The 19,494-nt window shown below is 31.7% G+C and overlaps 2 protein-coding genes across 10 annotated transcripts in view; one reads left to right on the top strand and one right to left on the bottom strand.

Annotated features, from left to right (window-relative positions):
- Positions 1-19,494, bottom strand: part of LOC143052034 (DNA repair and recombination protein RAD54-like) — a 41,707-nt gene that overhangs the window by 17,752 nt on the left and 4,461 nt on the right. The window contains exons 1-9 of one of the 4 annotated variants that reach the window (XM_076225018.1): positions 16,260-16,400; positions 8,097-8,180; positions 7,041-7,139; positions 5,940-6,000; positions 5,260-5,395; positions 3,812-3,881; positions 2,925-3,002; positions 2,132-2,179; positions 1,128-1,196 (exon numbers count right to left, since the gene is read on the bottom strand). In XM_076225018.1, the coding sequence (XP_076081133.1) occupies positions 1,128-1,196; positions 2,132-2,179; positions 2,925-3,002; positions 3,812-3,881; positions 5,260-5,395; positions 5,940-6,000; positions 7,041-7,139; positions 8,097-8,180; positions 16,260-16,262 (648 nt within the window). In that variant the 5' untranslated portion in view covers positions 16,263-16,400. Of the gene's footprint in view, positions 1-1,127; positions 1,197-2,131; positions 2,180-2,924; positions 3,003-3,811; positions 3,882-5,259; positions 5,396-5,822; positions 5,842-5,882; positions 5,918-5,939; positions 6,001-7,040; positions 7,140-8,096; positions 8,181-16,259; positions 16,401-19,494 lie in introns of those variants that run through there. The other 3 variants (XM_076225012.1, XM_076225024.1, XM_076225031.1) reach the window with 3 other exon arrangements.
- The window catches only part of LOC143051984 (uncharacterized), a 41,975-nt gene continuing 39,080 nt past the window's right edge, over positions 16,600-19,494 (top strand). For all 6 annotated transcript variants that reach the window (XM_076224985.1, XM_076224958.1, XM_076224991.1 and 3 more), the window contains exons 1-2: positions 16,600-16,739; positions 16,845-16,885. In XM_076224985.1, the coding sequence (XP_076081100.1) occupies positions 16,665-16,739; positions 16,845-16,885 (116 nt within the window). In that variant the 5' untranslated portion in view covers positions 16,600-16,664. The remainder of the gene's footprint in view (positions 16,740-16,844; positions 16,886-19,494) is intronic.

Here is a 19,494-nt window from a genome sequence, read left to right as displayed (position 1 = left end):
TGGATTCTATTTTTTTAAACAAGGAATCACAGCAGAAACTAACTTGCAATGATTATTTCACTCCATAATCCTTATCCTTACAAAAGGTCTAAATCGATATTTGGAAATCATTTCTATCAAGTTGGAAATGTGTAAAATCCTTTTTGGAACTATTATAATGACTGAAAGGAGGTTGTAAACAAATCAACAATAGATCACGTTTACTACTTTCGGTTTTAAAATGAAACGAAAATGGGAAGTGACGCGTGGATAATAAATTCAAAAAGAGTCCGGATTCATCAGAAAATTATCCTTTTTAGTTGTAAACTCCTTTAGTAAGATATATATATTTGTCTCTCTCGTTTAATTGATTCTAAATGATTTCGTATTTTACGTTTTTAATGTCTATAAATAGTTAATTCTTTCACGCATGCGTAGAACACAATACAGGAAGCACCTGTTTAACATTTCTCGTGAACTTTTTGAATAAACACTAAAATTCTTTATTTTAAATGGAAATTGTCGAAAGTTTTTGATGAAAATTTAAATCAGATATGACGAAAATGCCTTCAAATGACGAATCTACGACAAACGAATTTCAGATTGTGATCGTTTGAGAAATATTGAAATTCAAATGCGAACTGTCCGGGTTGTTACATTTTTTATTAAATGACAAAACTATACAATGCTGACTGACTGATCTTCCTGGGGAAATAATTATAATGGTCATTCAATTATGGGGTTTATTAATAATTAACGGATTAGTGACCCATCCGATGGCGATAAGCGGATTAGTTGTAATCACAACTTGTAACACCTGTTGAAAATGTTAATTACCTGGAGGTCATAAACTTGTCAAAAACATGAAGACAGGTAGATTTATAGTTTTTATTGCGAAATTTTTTTTACACTTTCAAAATTAAAGTGACGAAATTGATTTGAAATACTTTCGTCAATGAGAAAACCCTTTCGTAAAATACGAAAGTGACGAGCGCTAGCAAAATCACTGATCTCATTGGCAGTCATACCACACCTTTTTTTATTTTCATCTGATTTCATTTTTTTTTTACAAGATCTGAAATGGGAAACAAAGAACATGGATTACTTCTATTTGCAGTAAATATTTCCAACATATTTTTCATTTTTACCTTGACTAAACTACTAGGTGCTACCACCACTGCCTTGTCTATATATGGACAACAATCTGGACTTTGTTTCTGTAATGATACAATGATTAACATCTTTAAAGATACAAAGAGAAATTGAAAGAACTGCAATTAAAAATGTCCGCTAACATCACAAGAGCATTAAAAGGATAATTTTTTTTATCAATTTTCAAATTCACTTGACTTATTATTGAATAAAGTAGAGCACTTTCAAGGTGGGTTTTTAAATTATAATTTGACTGCAACCTAACATTTGGTACAAATATGGGGCTCAAGTATTAAACAATCTTTAAAAGACAACTTGAAATATATTAAACAAGAATGTGTCCACAGTACACGGATGCCCCACTCGCACTATCATTTTCTATGTTTAGTGGACCGTGAAATTGGAATAAATTCTCTAATTTGGCATTAAAATTAGAATGATCTTATCAAAGGGAACATGTATACTAAGTGTCAAGTTGATTGGACTTCTACTTTATTAAAAACTACCTTGACCATAAACTTTAACCTGAAATTTGCACTATCATTTTCTATGTTCAGTGAACTGTAAAATTGGGGTAAAAACTCTAATTTGGCATTTAAATTAGAAAGATCATATCATAGGGCACATGTATACTAAGTTTCAAGTTGATTGGACTTCAACTTCATCAAAAACTACCTTGACCAAAAACTTTAACCTGAAGCGGGACAGACGGACGGACGAACGGACGCAGACCAGAAAACATAATGCCCCTCTACTATCGTAGGTGGGGCATAAAAATACCATTAATAAGACCCCAATCAAGGTGTCTGGATGCTTACAGAATTGTGTTTAAGGCCTTTAAAAATGTCCACATTTATTCATACATTGACTGTACTTACCAAAAATGACAATATTTATCATATGTTGTACCTACCAATAATGTCCACATTAATTATTAATGTTATATATTGTATCTACCAAAATTGTCAATATTTATTTAATATCATACATAAGTACTTACCAATAATGTCCACATTAATGTTATACATTGTAATGTCTTCCCCAGTCCCTGAAATAAAAAAAAATATCTGGATTTTTTTCTTTATAAGTTTACCAACATTTTAGTTTTCATGAGAAATACTGAAAATTCAGATATTATTGCATGATTTTTATTATTGTGATTTATCTGACTGGGTGAGTATAGCAATAATAACTTGCATTCTGAAATTTAATACATAAATCTGAATGCATATTTTCCTAAAATCACAATAATTTATCTCACATTTTTGGCCTTTCCTAAAATACCACAAAAATAAATGTACACCAATGTATTCACCAATAAATTATATTCTGTAAATTAATTTAAAGCCAGAATGCATACATTGTTTTTTTTTTTAAATGGTTATCTGATCAATCCAAAAAAGCACTCATACATTACAATATACAACATCCTAAATATGAATCCATTCTTTTCAGTTGACCTTGAGCAAAGTGGGACGAAAAATTACAGTTCATTCAACATGTTGAAATTTCAAATTAAAAGGCATTTGATAGAAAAGTGCTAATACTCATTACTGAAAAGCTGCATACTGCATATATAGTAATTCTGTCAGTAGTTGAGATTAGTGTGATTAAAAAAAATTGAAGTTTTAAGTCAGAAATATGTGTCCGATTGATCAGAAAAGGGCTAACTGGTTACAACTATTCATTGTCAAGCTGTTGACTAAATATGAAGTCATTCAGTATAGTAGTTTCTAAGAGAAGTGTGACAAAATATTTGTTTAGGTGATTTTATAATATATTTCATTGCTTACCATTTCATCAGCCATGATACAGCCATAACTGTTCTCTATTTGATCTCCTGTGACACAGTCATACATAAACTTAACACCCTACAACATATAATCATTGATCTCCTGTGACACAGTCATACATAAACTTAACACCCTACAACATATAATCATTGATCTCCTGTGACACAGGCATACATAAACTTAACACCCTACAACATATATTCATTGATCTCCTGTGACACAGTCATACATAAACTTAACACCCTACAACATATAATCATTGATCTCCTGTGACACAGTCATACATAAACTTAACACCCTACAACATATAATCATTGATCTCCTGTGACACAGTCATACATAAACTTAACACCCTACAACATATAATCATTGATCTCCTGTGACACAGTCATACATAAACTTAACACCCTACAACATATATTCATTGATCTCCTGTGACACAGTCATACATAAACTTAACACCCTACAACATATAATCATTGATCTCCTGTGACACAGTCATACATAAACTTAACACCCTACAACATATAATCATTTATTTTGTTATTTTTTCCAGAGGGAATCACAAAATATCAATGTTTCTGGACTTTTCATGACTATTAATATTTTAAATATATTGGCCCGTAATGTTTGAGTTTCAAAGACATGAGAATGAATTAAAAATAAATTCTACGCCAATCAGTAAATCATATTTCATGCATAATCATAACTATATCTAATTTAAAAAGTGCTGCTAAGCAGGTCCATCATGGTAAATTGTAAGTTAATTGGACTATCACTGCAAAATAGAGACTGCTTTGTAGGGTAAAAAATATAAATATTGGTAGATTATTTGCTGCTGTCATTATGTATACATATCAAACACTAGATCTTTGATTTTTTCTTACCTCTCTTTGATGAGGACGTAAAACTTTAGTCAACACTGGATCTACTACTACATGAACTGGATGCTTCTCCCTACAAAATATACAAATCACTGTATCAAACTATCATTAATAAACACCATCTATCTAACACTAGATCAACTACAACATAAACTGGATGATTTTCCCTGTAACAGACACAAATCACTGTATAAAAACTAACTACAACATGAACTGGATGCTTCTCCCTGTAACAGACACAAATCACTGTATAAAAACTATCATAAATAACACTATCCAATGGAATTCTTGAGACAAAACAAATGGAATATAGAGTACAAGCCACAGAGACCAAAAAGTCCCTTATTGTTATACATGAAGTGGGAATAAAACTGAAAAATTCTGATGAAAAACTTCAGCCACACATAATTTAAAACTACTATTGCTGTACATTGTCAAATATACTTGTCTGTTTAATTTTCTGAAATAAAATTGTTTTACTAATTTTTGAAAAGTTCTATTTCTGTATGAACTAGGGTCGGTGTTATTTACACAAGGGATATTTACCAATCAAATTACAAGATTATTTAAAAACTTCATAAGAAATTCTTCACAAACAAAAAACTGAACTCCAAGGAAACTTCCATCAACGAATGGCAAAATCAAATTCTCAACTTGTCCCAAGCAAACGAATATATATATACATGTACTACAATATGATATATTACTGGGGATAATATTTCTCAATATTAATGCAATAACCATTTATAATTCATTTGTAATGTTTCAGTCAGTAACCTTTTTTCATGAACCTTCCCTTCAATTGTTATGCTGAAGAAGTGTCAAGTCTATAACTGTCTGTTTATTGTACTCATTGTGGACCCTTCCCTATATTTGTCATTTCACACTGGACAGCGTCACATTTTTCAGTTTGACTTAAGTATCATAGTCATTTTCAATGAAAACATTGACAATTTGTTAATGATATGAACGTAAACTGTATGTTTTTCACACTGTTATTTGTTTTTCAGTCTTGTTGAGGTAATATTGTTTTTTTTTTTATTCAAACATTTGCAATTGTTGTTAATTAGAAGAATGTCAACTGGTACCGTACCCTTAAATGTCCATAAAAATTCATTAGCAGTTTTAAGTGTTAATATATATCACCAATTCAAAGTGCAAATTGCGTAAAACTCCTGTCTTCTATTCAGATGTTTCCGCAATGATGTTTATCTAAAATTTTACATCCATAAATAAACAGTTATGTAACTTTATAGAAAACATTATTGTATATTGTAAATTTTTTTCAGACAAACTTAAGCAGAAAACTTAACATTGAAAATTGCTTATTGATAAATAGTTACTGGACTGTGACCTAGGCGGCAGGACCTTGAAATAGTTGTCAAACTGATACTAATGCAACTTTATAGAAAATTATTAATAATGAGTGTTTTCTACTTAATTTCACATACAAGTCAACTTTGAGTTGTTCATGTGCACTGAGTTCTGGAGGTGTATATAAAACCAAAGCTCCTTCTTCAAATGGGTCATACAAAGGTTGTCTGTTTCCCTGTCGTCTTACTCCTAGAGCTCTATTAAGGGTGGTACCTGTAAAACAAAGAGAAATGTTCAACTACCAATATCATGACATTTTAAGCTTTAAATCTTTTTTTATCTGTTTTTTTTTTCTCTTTTTTTTACTCCAATTGGTATCATGAGAGGATAATCCTTTAAAATAAGCAGTTAGATTTTTTTTTGAAATGACAACCTAAATATTAAACAGCAAATCTCAAGAGTATTTACTTAAATATTACAAATGAAAATTACGACTATGCGCATCACCCATTCATTTGTATGTGTATTACCAAATTCATATTCCACTTACCTTTATAGTTAGAGCATATACTCAAATATAACAAATAACAATCATGACTACATTTGTATGTGTATATGAACACATTCTTATCCCACTTACCTTTATAGTTAGCAATTGGAATCTTTTAAAATGGTTTGGACAGTGTCTTGTCCCACTCACCTTTATAGTTAGGAATTGGAATCTTTTAAAATGGTTTGGACAGTGTCTTGTCCCACTCACCTTTATAGTTAGGAATTGGAATCTTAAATGGTTTGGACAGTGTCTTGTCCCACTTACCTTTATAGTTAGGAATTGGAATCTTAAATGGTTTGGACAGTATCTTTCTGATAAGAGCTTCCTGTTCAAAGAATAGACATCATGATAATAATGTACTAATTATTAGAAACAAAATTATTCAAAAGGAAGCAATGGGGGATATAATAAAATAAACCAACAAGATCTACAGAAATCCATAAAATATTTTGTTTTAAATCAAAGTACAATTACTGGATGATGACATAGCAAGAAATTAGATCAAATATGTCATGAATTTAAAGTTACTTGATATCAAAAATATAAATACAAAAATTAAATCATTATTTTCTCAAATTTCATACTCTTCAGAAAATCTATTTATGTTATTGTAAATTCTAAGTAATACAACGTAACATATATTGATACTATAATTGTGACATTATTGTAAATGTATATTTTTGTTCTTTATATAATTAATGATCATGCAACTGTATAAGGGCTTAAGGCTAGTATACTGGTGCCCAATTATTGAAATGGAATAGTCATGATAGTGCTAATAATTGTACAACTTTTCATGTTAATTGGGGTTTCATTGTCTTTTTTGGAAATATAACAGCCAAATAAACCATTAACACAGAGTTTCCAATCCCTCACTCAACAGTTTCTTCCATCCCTAATTATAAAAAAAATCCATCCTCAATTTGTCATCAAATATCAAAATAGCATGAATCTTGAAATTGGATACAAATCTGACTTTTCCGTCAGCTTTTTTACCATCATTTATCATACTTTTATTTAATTTTATTCTCTGGTGATCCTTGCAATGATCTTATTAAGAAAAGGTATTGCATTCTGGGAAAAGTATTATTTCTGGTGTTATTTATTGGTCAAAAGGATTGTATTTGTTTGGGTATTAGTTTTGAATGCCCCTTTCAATAACAGTAGCAATATCATGAATGTCATTTTTCTACTTAGATCACTTCAAAACATATTTCAATGAATCCTTAGAACTTTTCCTGAAAATTAATCACTGCTACAACTTACTGTTTTCAATAGTGACTTTTTAACAGGTTTTATAAGTATGGTAGGAAAAAAACACTTATGTCTCTGCTTGTTATCATTATTTTCATTTACTAAACTTACATGTTGAGATAAAGCCTCATGACAAATATTGGTTGAAATATTGGATAGCGGTGATCTGACTGGACTTTGGTGGTCATCTAAATATTTCACCCTCTTCACCTATAAGAAACGAGAAAACAATTATCAAACAAACCTTTTACCACAGACTGAATCTAAATGTTGACACTGTCAATGAAAATAAGGTTTGCTGTCTTGCTCCCTCAACATATATGTAGCAGACTCAGCAAAAAGCTTTTCATCAAATAAATGTTTTGTAAGATATGAAGATTTATTAAAATTTTGCAGTTACAATTTATTTATCTGTACACAGCTGCATTGATGTCCTTTACCACAGCATTTATCAATTAGTTTGACCAAAATAAAGGACAAAAAAAACCAAGAGAGTGGCATCTATTAAGCAACAATATGCAATGCAATGGTACATTTTTTTTTATTCGCAGAAGTTCTAATTCCAAAATGTAAAAAGTTTTAAATATCTGTGATATAAAACATATGCTTGAATTGTTGATGCCATGAGACGAGTGTGACATGATTTCAAATTGCATTGTTCTACAATTTAGAATTTTGAAATGCTTATTTAATATATCACCTTACGTTTAAAATCTGAATTTAGACAAAATAAGTTATATGGGGCGGTTCCAGCCATTTTAAAAGAGGGGTTCCCAACCCAGGATAAAAATGTGGTTCCAACTATATGTCCCCATTCAAATGCATTGATCATTCATAAAAAGGAGGAACACCCTCTCTGGATCCGCCACTGGTTATATTGGTGTTCCTTTTGGCTACAATGTGGTCACTTGTGTCACTAAACAAGTGAAATAATTTACACATACCAAATAAAATGTTTATAACATAATTAAAATATGAGGGTATGTATAAATCACTTCCTACTATACATTGAACTTCTATTAAACTGAGAAGTTTTTCATTAGATAATTTATTCAGATGTCACACTCCTGAGTCATAAATTAGAAAAGACAGTGAAATAAATGAATGAGATCTATTTACAATAAAATCTGTAAGTACATAAAATAAAATTGAGAAAGGAATGTATACCTGTGGGGAAAATGTTTCGTCCTGGCTTCTTTTACTACCACCATCGACCAGAAAACTTCTCTGGCTTGGAGCCTGACTCTTTCTCTGTAAAAATATGTAAATAAATAAATGCAACAGCAAACAACCAACAAAACTTATCAAAACAACTTGATAAACCTTGAAAAAAAATAATGCCATTTTACATAAGAGTGCACATCCTGAAATGTCTCCCCTTCTTCAATAACCATTGATTTATGTTGATAGTCCTAACATATAAAGCTTTACTACAAGTATCACATAAAATTAACATGATCCAAGAAAATGAGGTCAATGTCAGACAAACCAAACGAGAAATACATGTACACCTTACAATCATTCATTACTCAAAATATAGTTGACCTATTGCTTATAGCTTCTAAAAATGAGAATTAACCAAAAAAACTAAACACTGACCAATGAACCAAGAAAATCAGGTCAAGGTCAGATGAACCATGTCAGACAGAAATGTGCATCTTACAATCAATCTACAAAGATATAGGAAGATGTGGTGTGAGTGCCAATGAGACAACTCTCCATCCGAATAACAATTTAAAAAAAAGTAAACCATTATAGGTCAATGTACTGCCTTTAACACAGAGCCTTGGCTCACACCGAACAACAAGCTATTTATAAGGGCCCCAAAATTACTATTGTAAAACCATTCAAACAAAAACCAACGGTCTAATCTATATAAAAAAACGAGAATGTATGCATTAAATACAGTTGACTTATTGTTAATAGTATCTAAGAAACAAACTATAATAGACCATTAAAAACATACCAAAACACAAAAAAATAACATTGAGCAATGAACCATGAAATTAAGGTCAAGGTCAAATAAAACCTGCGAGACTGACATGTATAAGTACCAGGCCACGTCCACTTGTATTTTTGTCCATCTGATGAGTTAAGCCTTTTTCAACTGATTTTTATAGTTCGTTCTTATGTTGTACTGTTATACCACTGTCCCAGGTTAGGGGAGGGTTGGGATCCCGCTAACATGTTTAACCCCGTCACATTATTTATGTATGTGCCTGTCCCAAGTCAGGAGCATGTAATTCAGTGGTTGTCGTTTGTTTATGTGTTACATATTTGTTTTTCGTTCATTTTTTTTACATAAATAAGGCCGTTAGTTTTCTCATTTGAATTGTTTTACATTGTCTTATCAGGGCCTTTTATAGCTCACTATGCGGTATGGGCTTTGCTCATTGTTGAAGGCCGTACGGTGACCTATAGTTGTTAATGTCTGTGTCATTTTGGTCTTTTGTGGATAGTTGTCTCATTGGCAATCATACCACATCTTCTTTTTTATATATATGTAAATCATAAAATATTTTCATACACCAAATATAGTTGACCTATTATATAAAGTATTATTAGAAAAAAAGACAAAAGCACAAAAACTCAACCTTGACCACTGAACCATGAAAATGAGGTCAAGGTCAGATGACACCTGCCAGTTGGACATGTACACTTTACAATCATTTCATACACCAAATATAGTCCACCTATTGCTTATAGTATCTGATATATGGACTTGACCACGAAAACTTAACTTGAAATGAGGTCAAGGTCAAGTGAAAACTGTCTCTCGGGCATGAAGACCTTTAAAATTATGCACATACCAAATATTGTTTTCCTATTACTCATAATAAGAGAGAAATTAAGCATACTAAAAATCTTCACTTTCTTTTCCAAGTTCTGGAAGTAGTCACTGAACCATGACAATGGACATATGACAGACGGAAACTTCGTAACATAAAGCATCTATATTCAAAGTATGAAGGATCCAGGTATTCTACCTCCTGGAATATTAAGCTTATAAGAAGCTAAATAACCCAGCAGGATTGCTATCCCTATGTCCAGCTTTCTCTGACAAAAGTCGCAGGCTCTGTTAACATATATACACCTCGCCAAAAGTTAAGCAACACCTAAATGTTTTTGCTTCTAATTTTTGTTTTACAATTAAATTTGATACTGCTTTGTTTCCCTATAATTTGTTAATCTATTGTTTATCGACTGGTAAAAATTCAGGTCTGAATTTTATTCCTAGGTACATTAAAAAACGGGTTTTCAAAAGCTACATACACGTTTTTTCCTTCCAAGTTTAGTGCAATGAAATGTAACTGTTAACCGCAGACTAAATTGTGCCAATTTACGTGTCTGTAGACCAGTCAAAAGACCATTGCTGACTTGTAGGCATCGTCAGGCTCGACATCAGTGGTCGCGTGATCACCGCAATTGGACTTTGAGACAATGGCGTCAAGTCCATTGGTCTGACGAGTGCAGATTCCTCCTACATCATATTGATGGGAACATGCGCCTATGGCGTCCTCGGGATACAGCATACAAGAAACATCACATCCTTGTGTAACTACAGCATTTGGTTGTAGGGGTTTGACAGTTTGGGGATGCTTTGTATTCGACTGAAAAATTGACCTTAATGGTCTGGATGGGACTATAACGGGTTCAAAATATTGCGATAAAATCATCTGAGATATCGTTGTGCCACATTTTGACAATAACAATCTTGCAACTAGACCAATATTCATGGATGATAATGCTAGACCACACAGAAAACTTATTGTATCCGATAATTTACGTCAGGAGGCAATTGGCACGATTCCTTGGCCACCCATACCACTGGATATGGTTTCCATTTAGCATGTTTGAGATGATATTGCTCAAAAAGTCAACAACAGGGTTCCAGCTAGTAAGAATTTACAGGAATTACCAGCAGCCTTGATTGATATATGGCAAAGAATTTCTGTTAGAACATTACAACACTTAGTTCAAAGCACGAGACGACATGTGTCTGAATTTTTACAGAAGCGTGGAGGATACAATCGCTACAGACCTAAATTGTACTTTAATTTATTCACAAATTGTCACTATCGAGTTTTGAAAAGAATAGTGCGTATAGTGCAGAGCCAACTTTATAAATACTTCAGTTAAAGTTGAAACTTTATCTTGTATTTTATTTTGCAATTTTACAACCATTTGCCCAAAATGAAACAGTCAAAAGTTCAATCATGAAAACAGCCCAAATTTTCACTTTTCAATTAACATTCTGTATGTTTTCTTATAAAAACACAAATTCAGTTCATTGTATCAATAATTCGATAAGTTATGAATTCAGTAAAAAACGATTCTGGAAAATTATCAGGTGTTGCTTAACTTTTGGCGAGGTGTATATTTGTTCCACCTAACAGAAGTTGGAAACTTTGTTATAAACAATGTCATAATATATGTTCCTGATGGAACAAATATTCTATACCATTTATTCTGTTAGGAACATTTACTGTAATATTTATTCCAGTGGAAATAATATCCCAGAATATTGTTTCCATATGGAACTTATATTATGATGGAACTGCTATTCCGTGACAGCTCAACAAAAACTGAAGATCAATTCCTACAGACATATGTAAACGTACATTTCCATTAAACACAGAAATGTCTGCCAATGAAATGTGAGAAATAATTCTGTCATGCCATGCCCAATGACCATTTTAATATGGGTAAACATTTTATCTGTCAATATCTTTTATACAGTCTATGTCTTTTTGTGTCGGGATGTATAAGTATCGGGCCACGTCCACTTGTATTTTTGTCCATCTGATGAGTTAAGCCTTTTTCAACTGATTTTTATAGTTCGTTCTTATGTTGTACTGTTATACCACTGTCCCAGGTTAGGGGAGGGTTGGGATCCCACTAACATGTTTAACCCCGCCACATTATTTATGTATGTGCCTGTCCCAAGTCAGGAGCCTGTAATTCAGTAGTTGTCATTTGTTTATAAATGTGTTACATATTTGTTTTTCGTTCATTTTTTTACATAAATAAGGCCGTTAGTTTTCTCTTTTGAATTGTTTTACATTGCCTTTTATAGCTCACTGTGCGGTATGGGCTTTGCTCATTGTTGAAGGCCGTATGGTGACCTATAGTTGTTAATGTCTGTGTCATTTTGGTCTTTTGTGGATAGTTGTCTCATTGGCAATCATACCACATCTTCTTTTTTATATTATACACAGTGTAAAATGATGACAAATATAATGACTATTCATGTTAAAATCACAAAGAAAATATCATGATAAAAATCTTTTGATTATAATAGGAAAATAGGAATTTTTGTAATTTGAAGCCGATCTATAATTCTTTGGAAAGTCAACAATTTTGATTTGATAAAGCCAAAATTAATGTTATAGAAAAATAAATTTCAATACTTTTGTATATATGTATGCAGAGGTAATTGTATTATACTCTATAAAACAGCCTTTTTGTAGCATAGTATATTGCCATCACATGTTATGTAAGCTTTTGCATATAAATATCCATTTAGTTTTAATAATTTTGTCTAATTTAATTGTAATCCAACTTGTGATTTATTTGTCGATTACAGTTATGCAATTAATTTCTTATAGCATTAAAAAGATTAACAAATGATTTAATTAAGTAATTAAATTTTCACACCTGAATAATCTAGAAGCAATAAAAAATAAGCCTCAGCCCTCTTGTTTTAATCATGCAATTAGTTTTTCACACCTTGATAATCATGATAATTGGATAATTTTTTTTTTTACTTTTATAAAAATGTTTGCTTTGAAATTTCTTCCTTTTGTAATGATTTAAGTTTTAAAATACAAAAAAAATGTATTACAAACTATAATTTTATTTTCTTAACCTCTTCAAGATATTTTTTCATAATATCAAAAAATATATCCAAAATGAATGTAAGAAGCAAAGACAATAATTTCTAATTGAAGTCAAATGTCCAACTTTTCTCTTTTCTGATTGCCTAAAAGCATATATAGTCTTCTTTGATAAAACATTATATACCACTAGAGGTATTTTTATAAGATAAGGAACAGCTAAAATTTACCTCAATAAAGATATTTCAAGGCAATTTCAATGATGCAGATTAATGGTGTCATGCAAATACTTGTTTTAAAACATGGACACATGTGTCCCTCTGGCAACAAGAGGGTTAAATTGCTATTTGTCTGCCATTACTGGACATCTCAATCAGACAAAGGTTCCCATAAAATTTGGACGTCATGTACTGATTATGCCTAGAATGGGTCCACTATTGGAAATAAAATTTATCTTATCTTATCTTATATAGAAAAGATCTGATACCTCAATGGAAAAGTGGTTGTTACATACATCAAACGTTCAGGAGGCACAGATTTCAAAATTTCAAAATTTTAGGCCTTACTTTAGATAAAAAATGTAATTTCAATAAACACATAGACGCTGTTAAGCAAAAAGCACAAAAATCCTTAGGGATAATCAGAAACATCAAGGGAATAGCAAAGATATCTACAAAAATTTTAATACAAATATATCAAAGTATAGTGCTGTCTATATCTACAAAGTTATATGCTAGCAGTGTATGGCAAATCAACAACAACACACATATAAATAAATTAAATGCTATTCAAAGAAAAGGATTAGCCTTATGTCTCAACCAACCAACCAACAACAGCTAGTATATAGAAGCCTTAGAAGTAGTAGCAGGAATACTACCACTGGACCTCAAAAGAGAAGAAGCCAGTATAAGACAAATTGCAAAAATAAAATCATATAAAAATCACTATCCCTATTAAACAAATTTTTGAAGATTAGAAAAATACAAATGAACCTGAAAAAATAATCTCACCAATCGGAAGAATGGTATATATTACAGTCTGAAGACAGGAAGAGGTCAACAGAGATTGATTCGGATGGTATAGAGTCTCAATTTGAATTCCGAGGGTAAGCAGCCTCAAAATCATCACCAGAGTATTGGAAAAATTTCGGAAGTTCAAAGTCTAGATCAGAGGATTGGAACAAGCATTTCAGGGAAAGACTATTATTTTGGAAAAAAATACATGAACTTAAAAAGAATACAACATTAGCTTTCACTGATGGCTCCTGCAAAGGAAACCCAGGTCCAAGCGGGGCTGGGGCAGCTATTTTAATATCAAACAGCACAGAACATGTGGAGTTAACACAGCCAGTTTCCAATAGAGGATCTATTTTATTAGGGGAATTAGTAGCTATCAAGCTGGTAAAAGATTTTCTTATAATTCCAAACAACAGAATCCATCAAAATTTTCTCAGACAGCCAATCAGCAATTGGAATTTTAACTTTAAATTGGAAATCAGATAATTACGGCAAAACTATTAATGATATTAAAATCGCTATATTGGCACTAAAATCTGAAGGAATCATTGTTTCCATTGAATGGACCCCTGGACACGCTGACATACAAGGTAATGAACTAGCAGACCAACTAGCTAAAAAAGCAGCACAGGAGGCAGAAAAAATACAAAGCATTCAAATATTTACAAAACAAGATATACAAAAAGGAGCAAAAGACAGTGTAATGTTAAAATGGCAAACCGATGGGACACCAGTGATAAAGGAAGAAGATATTATTCCTTTCAACAAAATGTGAAAAATACACTTCCAAAAGACAAACTGTCAACTGAATTATATTGATTAATTACTAGCTTAAGAACAGGATATTGTAATTTAAACTTGTACAAATCAATGACATGCCCAGCACTTATCGACAAATGCAGCTGTGGACAAATAGAAACAGTTGACCATTATCTACTGGATTGTGAAAATTATGAGGAGGCTAGAGAAAAAATCCGCTCTGCACTATACTTCGTAACATCAAAACTAACACTTGAATCAGAAGTATCATTAGCAACAACAGAAAATGAAAATTACAAACATCACGTAGAAGATATTCAACATTTGTTAGGGGTCTTTATTAAAGTTACTGGAAGGTTCACAAAATAAATAGTTAAGGTTTTATTTAAGGGTTAATTATTTATTCATTTTTTTTTTTGTTTGATTTTTTTTTTTTTGTTAATTCTAAAATTATTTAATTATTTATTTATTTATTTTTCTTTGCAGTGCCACATCATAAATACAAATGTACTAATGAGTTTTATACAATAGCGACATAAAATTACCAGAGTGATCTAAATTACAGAGAGATTATAGTGTTAAGTTGACACTTCTAAAGACTAAAGACTAAAGACTAAAGATAAGGTCTATATATCCAGGGTTGAGTTCAATATCGTAGCAGCTATGTAGCTGCTATCAATATCTATGTAACAACTAGTCTATAGCTACAGGTTCAATAGTCAAAATCTATGTAGCACTACGTAGCTGCTATGATATTGAATGCAACCCTGGTCTCATATGGGTTTTCCAAGAATGCATTGTGTTGCTCATTTTTCGAAAAACTAAGGATTTTCTTATCCCAGGCATAGATTACCTTAGCCGTATTTGGCACAACTTTTTGGAATTTTGGATCCTCAATGCTCTTCAACTTTGAATTTGTTTGGTTTATAACTATTTTGATATGAGCGTCACTGATGAGTCTTATGTAGACGAAACGCGCGTCTGGCGTACTAAATTATAATCCTGGTACCTTTGATAACTATTTACACCACTGGGTCGATGCCTCTGCTGGTGGACGTTTCGTCCCCGAGGGTATCACCAGCCCAGTAGTCAGCGCTTCGGTGTTGACATGAATATCAATTATGTGGTCATTTTTATAAATTTCCTGTTCACAAAACTTTGAATTTTTCGAAAAACTAAGGATTTTCTTATCCCACAGGCATAGATTACCTTAGCCGTATTTGGCACAACTTTTTGGAATTTTGGATCCTCAATGCTCTTCAACTTTGAATTTGTTTGGTTTATAACTATTTTGATATGAGCGTCACTGATGAGTTTTATGTAAACGAAACGCGTGTCTGGTGACTAAATTATAATCCTGGTACCTTTGATAACTATAATCAAGCTAGGCTGTCTTGTATTCACATAATATGTATTTATTAAGGATAAACAATGTTAGATATAGAGGGTATGAATGACCCATGGGAGATTTCCCTTAACTGGAGTTAAACCTAATATGCCACTCTCTTGATTATAAACAAGATATGATTTTAAACACCCCCTTTCCTCTGGCTTACAGAAAGTTTTTTTGTTTATTCTGTATTCCACACGACTAATTTTCCAAATATGGAAAATATTTAAAATTTGTAGATATGTTGACACGATAAATATACTATTTACGGATACAGTTTATGTAGGTGTAAAAGAAACTACGATACATGATTAATGACGTAACAGACCATTTCGCAAAACAGAAGTCAGTGTGTAGGCGGTAACAGCATTTCCTTTCTGTGATTTATATCAACATCGTGGTTTCAATAGTACTTCTGTAGTATCATCATCATTGATATTTAACTTGACTGGACTTAAAGAAATACTTTAAAAGTCAACAATACATATTTTTTCATTCATCTGAAGAAAGGGGATTTTCCTTTTCGAACAGAGCCGCCATAACTGGTGATTCCCAATCTGCCTGACACGACCAATCAAATTCCCTGTAACATCTCACGTGCCAGACGGTGTTCCCATGTGCAGGAACTGACGCTGGAAGTGGGTTACTGGGACACTGAGAGTAATGGTCAAATACTGAGATCTACTCTCAATACTTGACCATCAATGGATAAAGGAAGCATACACGATCAAGCATGGAAAAAGAACTAAAATTACATAGCCCAGTTGGGTCGGAACCTGCAGTATTTACTTGGCCATTAGCTTCGTCGGTAAGGCGTGTTTAGACTGAAAATCATAATACCCTTTATCAAAAAGACAAAATTTCTTGTTATTTTTAGTATTTATTCGTTCATTTTATATATCTTACTTTTCAGGATAAAGACGATGAGAATAACGAAATTGTTGAAACGATCAGGTAAGTTGTTTATTCAAATTATTACAAAAACAGGACAAAACACTGACATGGTCTATTTTTACACAGACGCCATGCAGATAATGTATTCAATCATGTTTCACTGACTCGAAGGAATGTAACCGATATTTTTTATGAAAATTATCAATCTTAGTTTAGTGCAAGGGCATTTTTGATGAATGCAGATGAATAAAGTTATTATTGATATAGTTTGAAATCATGACTACTTAGTCAAAATTAATTTCTATCCCCATTTATGGACAGACTGCATAACTATTTTGGGTCAAATTTAATTATGTCAAGAGTGCACAGTAGCCAGTACAAGTAGGCAGCTCTCTACACATGGATTTGTGCAGAAATTAATAAAATAGATAAGCAAGAACTTAAAGATTTTATTTGCTAGAAGTATATTTGTATATTTATATACATCTAAGATTTCATTTCCTCTATGTTTAATTATTTCTTATAACTCTGGATGATGAATAACTTATGAAAAGAGGAAAATCCATATATTGATATATAATGATATATACATATAAGTAGATAGTAATGAAACAGGTGTTCACAATGGTCAGCTTTTACAACAAAACAGTATTTGCATATTGCCATTAAGAATGAAAATATGCTGACTCAGCAATTTTACACATTTAGTAAATTCTCATCTGTTATGAGGAGAGAAACATATGAAAGAAGGAAAGGATATACCTGTGTACTTTAAATAAGTGAATATATTACCTTTCTTCTTTTTTCTGTTTCTTAATTAGAATTCTGTTAATTCGTAAATATTGTGTGCATTTATTTATAAATGAATTTTTGTCTAATTTTGAAGAATGGGCATAAATGGGAAATTAATTATTGTAATTTCTAGAACATCAGTCTGTGCAAAACTGTTTTAGGGTTTGTCTGAGTGAAAGAGAAATTTGGACTTTTCTTCTACAGTGTATATATTCAACCAAAATGTTTTAAAATTTTGTCAGTCAGAGTTTGGGATACACTGGAACAAATGAAATTGAGAATGCATACATTTATATGCATCTGATGGCAGAATGCAAGTTCTTAATATTGCAAATCTCACTATGTCGCATTATTAGCAATATTAAGACAAAGAATCGAACCTCTCAACAATTTTGGAATTTGCAGTAGTTTTCATAATCAGTTACATAGAATCCCTAACTACTTGATATGTATACAATATTAATTATCCATTGTTAAGTTCCTCTGCAAATTAATGTATCTCCAAAGTGCCCTCTGATTTTCTGAATGTCATTGATAATTCATGTTTGTTGCCCATCAAAGACCTTGTACAGATATTTATGTAATTATTGATAACTTCAGTTTATATATATCTAAAGTTATAAAATAACAAGGTCAAATTTGTTAACCAGTTTCACATTAAAACCATGAAAATAAGAATTTAACTTTGTAAATAACTAATGTAGAACCATTGTGTTGATTTAAACTTGCACTATTCCAGGCCTTTTTGTTTTCCACATAATTGATATAACCAATAATTAACAAGTTCAAGATTGAATCCAATACCCATTTTTAGTAACCAATAGAACTAAGTCCCATGTAGTTTCCAGTTATAGATTTCCTTCTTTATTCTACCCTTCCACTATTACGAGTACTGCTACTATATTATTATAATAACCCAGGACATGTTCTGACAGAAAGATTTTGAAAGCAGATAAAATTTTGCACTTTATATTAGTCAGCATGACAATATGAATACTTAAAATCCAAGCTGAAAATAAGGCTTATGTACCATGGACCTGCAATGTCATTGGTGTGTTCTAATATATAAATGTAAGTCTTAAGAGCAGTTGTGGTGATTATTAGTTGATAAAATAAGAAGTAGGGACCTGAAACTATCAGTTACCATTTTGATTTTATGGGCAGAATAACTTTCCAAGTATAACAATTTTCAAAATTAATTCCATTTCCATTTTCCACCCACTTCCTGATTCCAATGAGTCTAAAAGTCTATCGTACAGTTCCCTCATGCATTGTTAACCTCTAGCATTGAAGTCCAAAAGCAGTGGTAATTTTTTAAAATTTTCTTTCCTTCCTGTAGATACCAATGTATTTTTATTTTGCCATTGCACAAAAATCCATAGTTTTCTCAGACTGCTGATAAATTTTTCTACAAAATCTGTTAAAGATGTACTTATTGATATGTTAGGCTGTCACATGCTGAAAAATAATAGGGTAGGCAGGTTACTGGTAGGGATTTTTGAAAGAAATATTTTTTACATTGTGTCAATGGGAGCAACATTGTGACTTTAACAGTGCTTAATCAAAAATGGTAAAAAAAAACTTTAGGGTAGGTAGGGGTACAGTAAACACACCTACTTTTTTTTTGCCTTAGTCTATAGGAACATGATCGATTGATTATAAGTTGTAATCAGTAAAATACTAGATATCAGTAACTGAGTACTTCAATAAGTCATTTGTGTTTTGTTTTTTTTGGGGGGTTAATTGTTAAAAAAAACCAGTTTTGTGCAACCTTATAAAGTTGTCTAATTGGACAATCATACCACATCTCGTTATTTTATGTATTTAAATAGTTCTGATCTTCATCATTCATAGTAAACAATACAGCAACACACAAC

This window comes from Mytilus galloprovincialis, chromosome 1 (genome assembly GCF_965363235.1).
Source record: "Mytilus galloprovincialis chromosome 1, xbMytGall1.hap1.1, whole genome shotgun sequence".
Classification (NCBI taxonomy): domain Eukaryota; kingdom Metazoa; phylum Mollusca; class Bivalvia; order Mytilida; family Mytilidae; genus Mytilus; species Mytilus galloprovincialis.
This window is presented reverse-complemented; position numbering and strand designations above follow the sequence as displayed.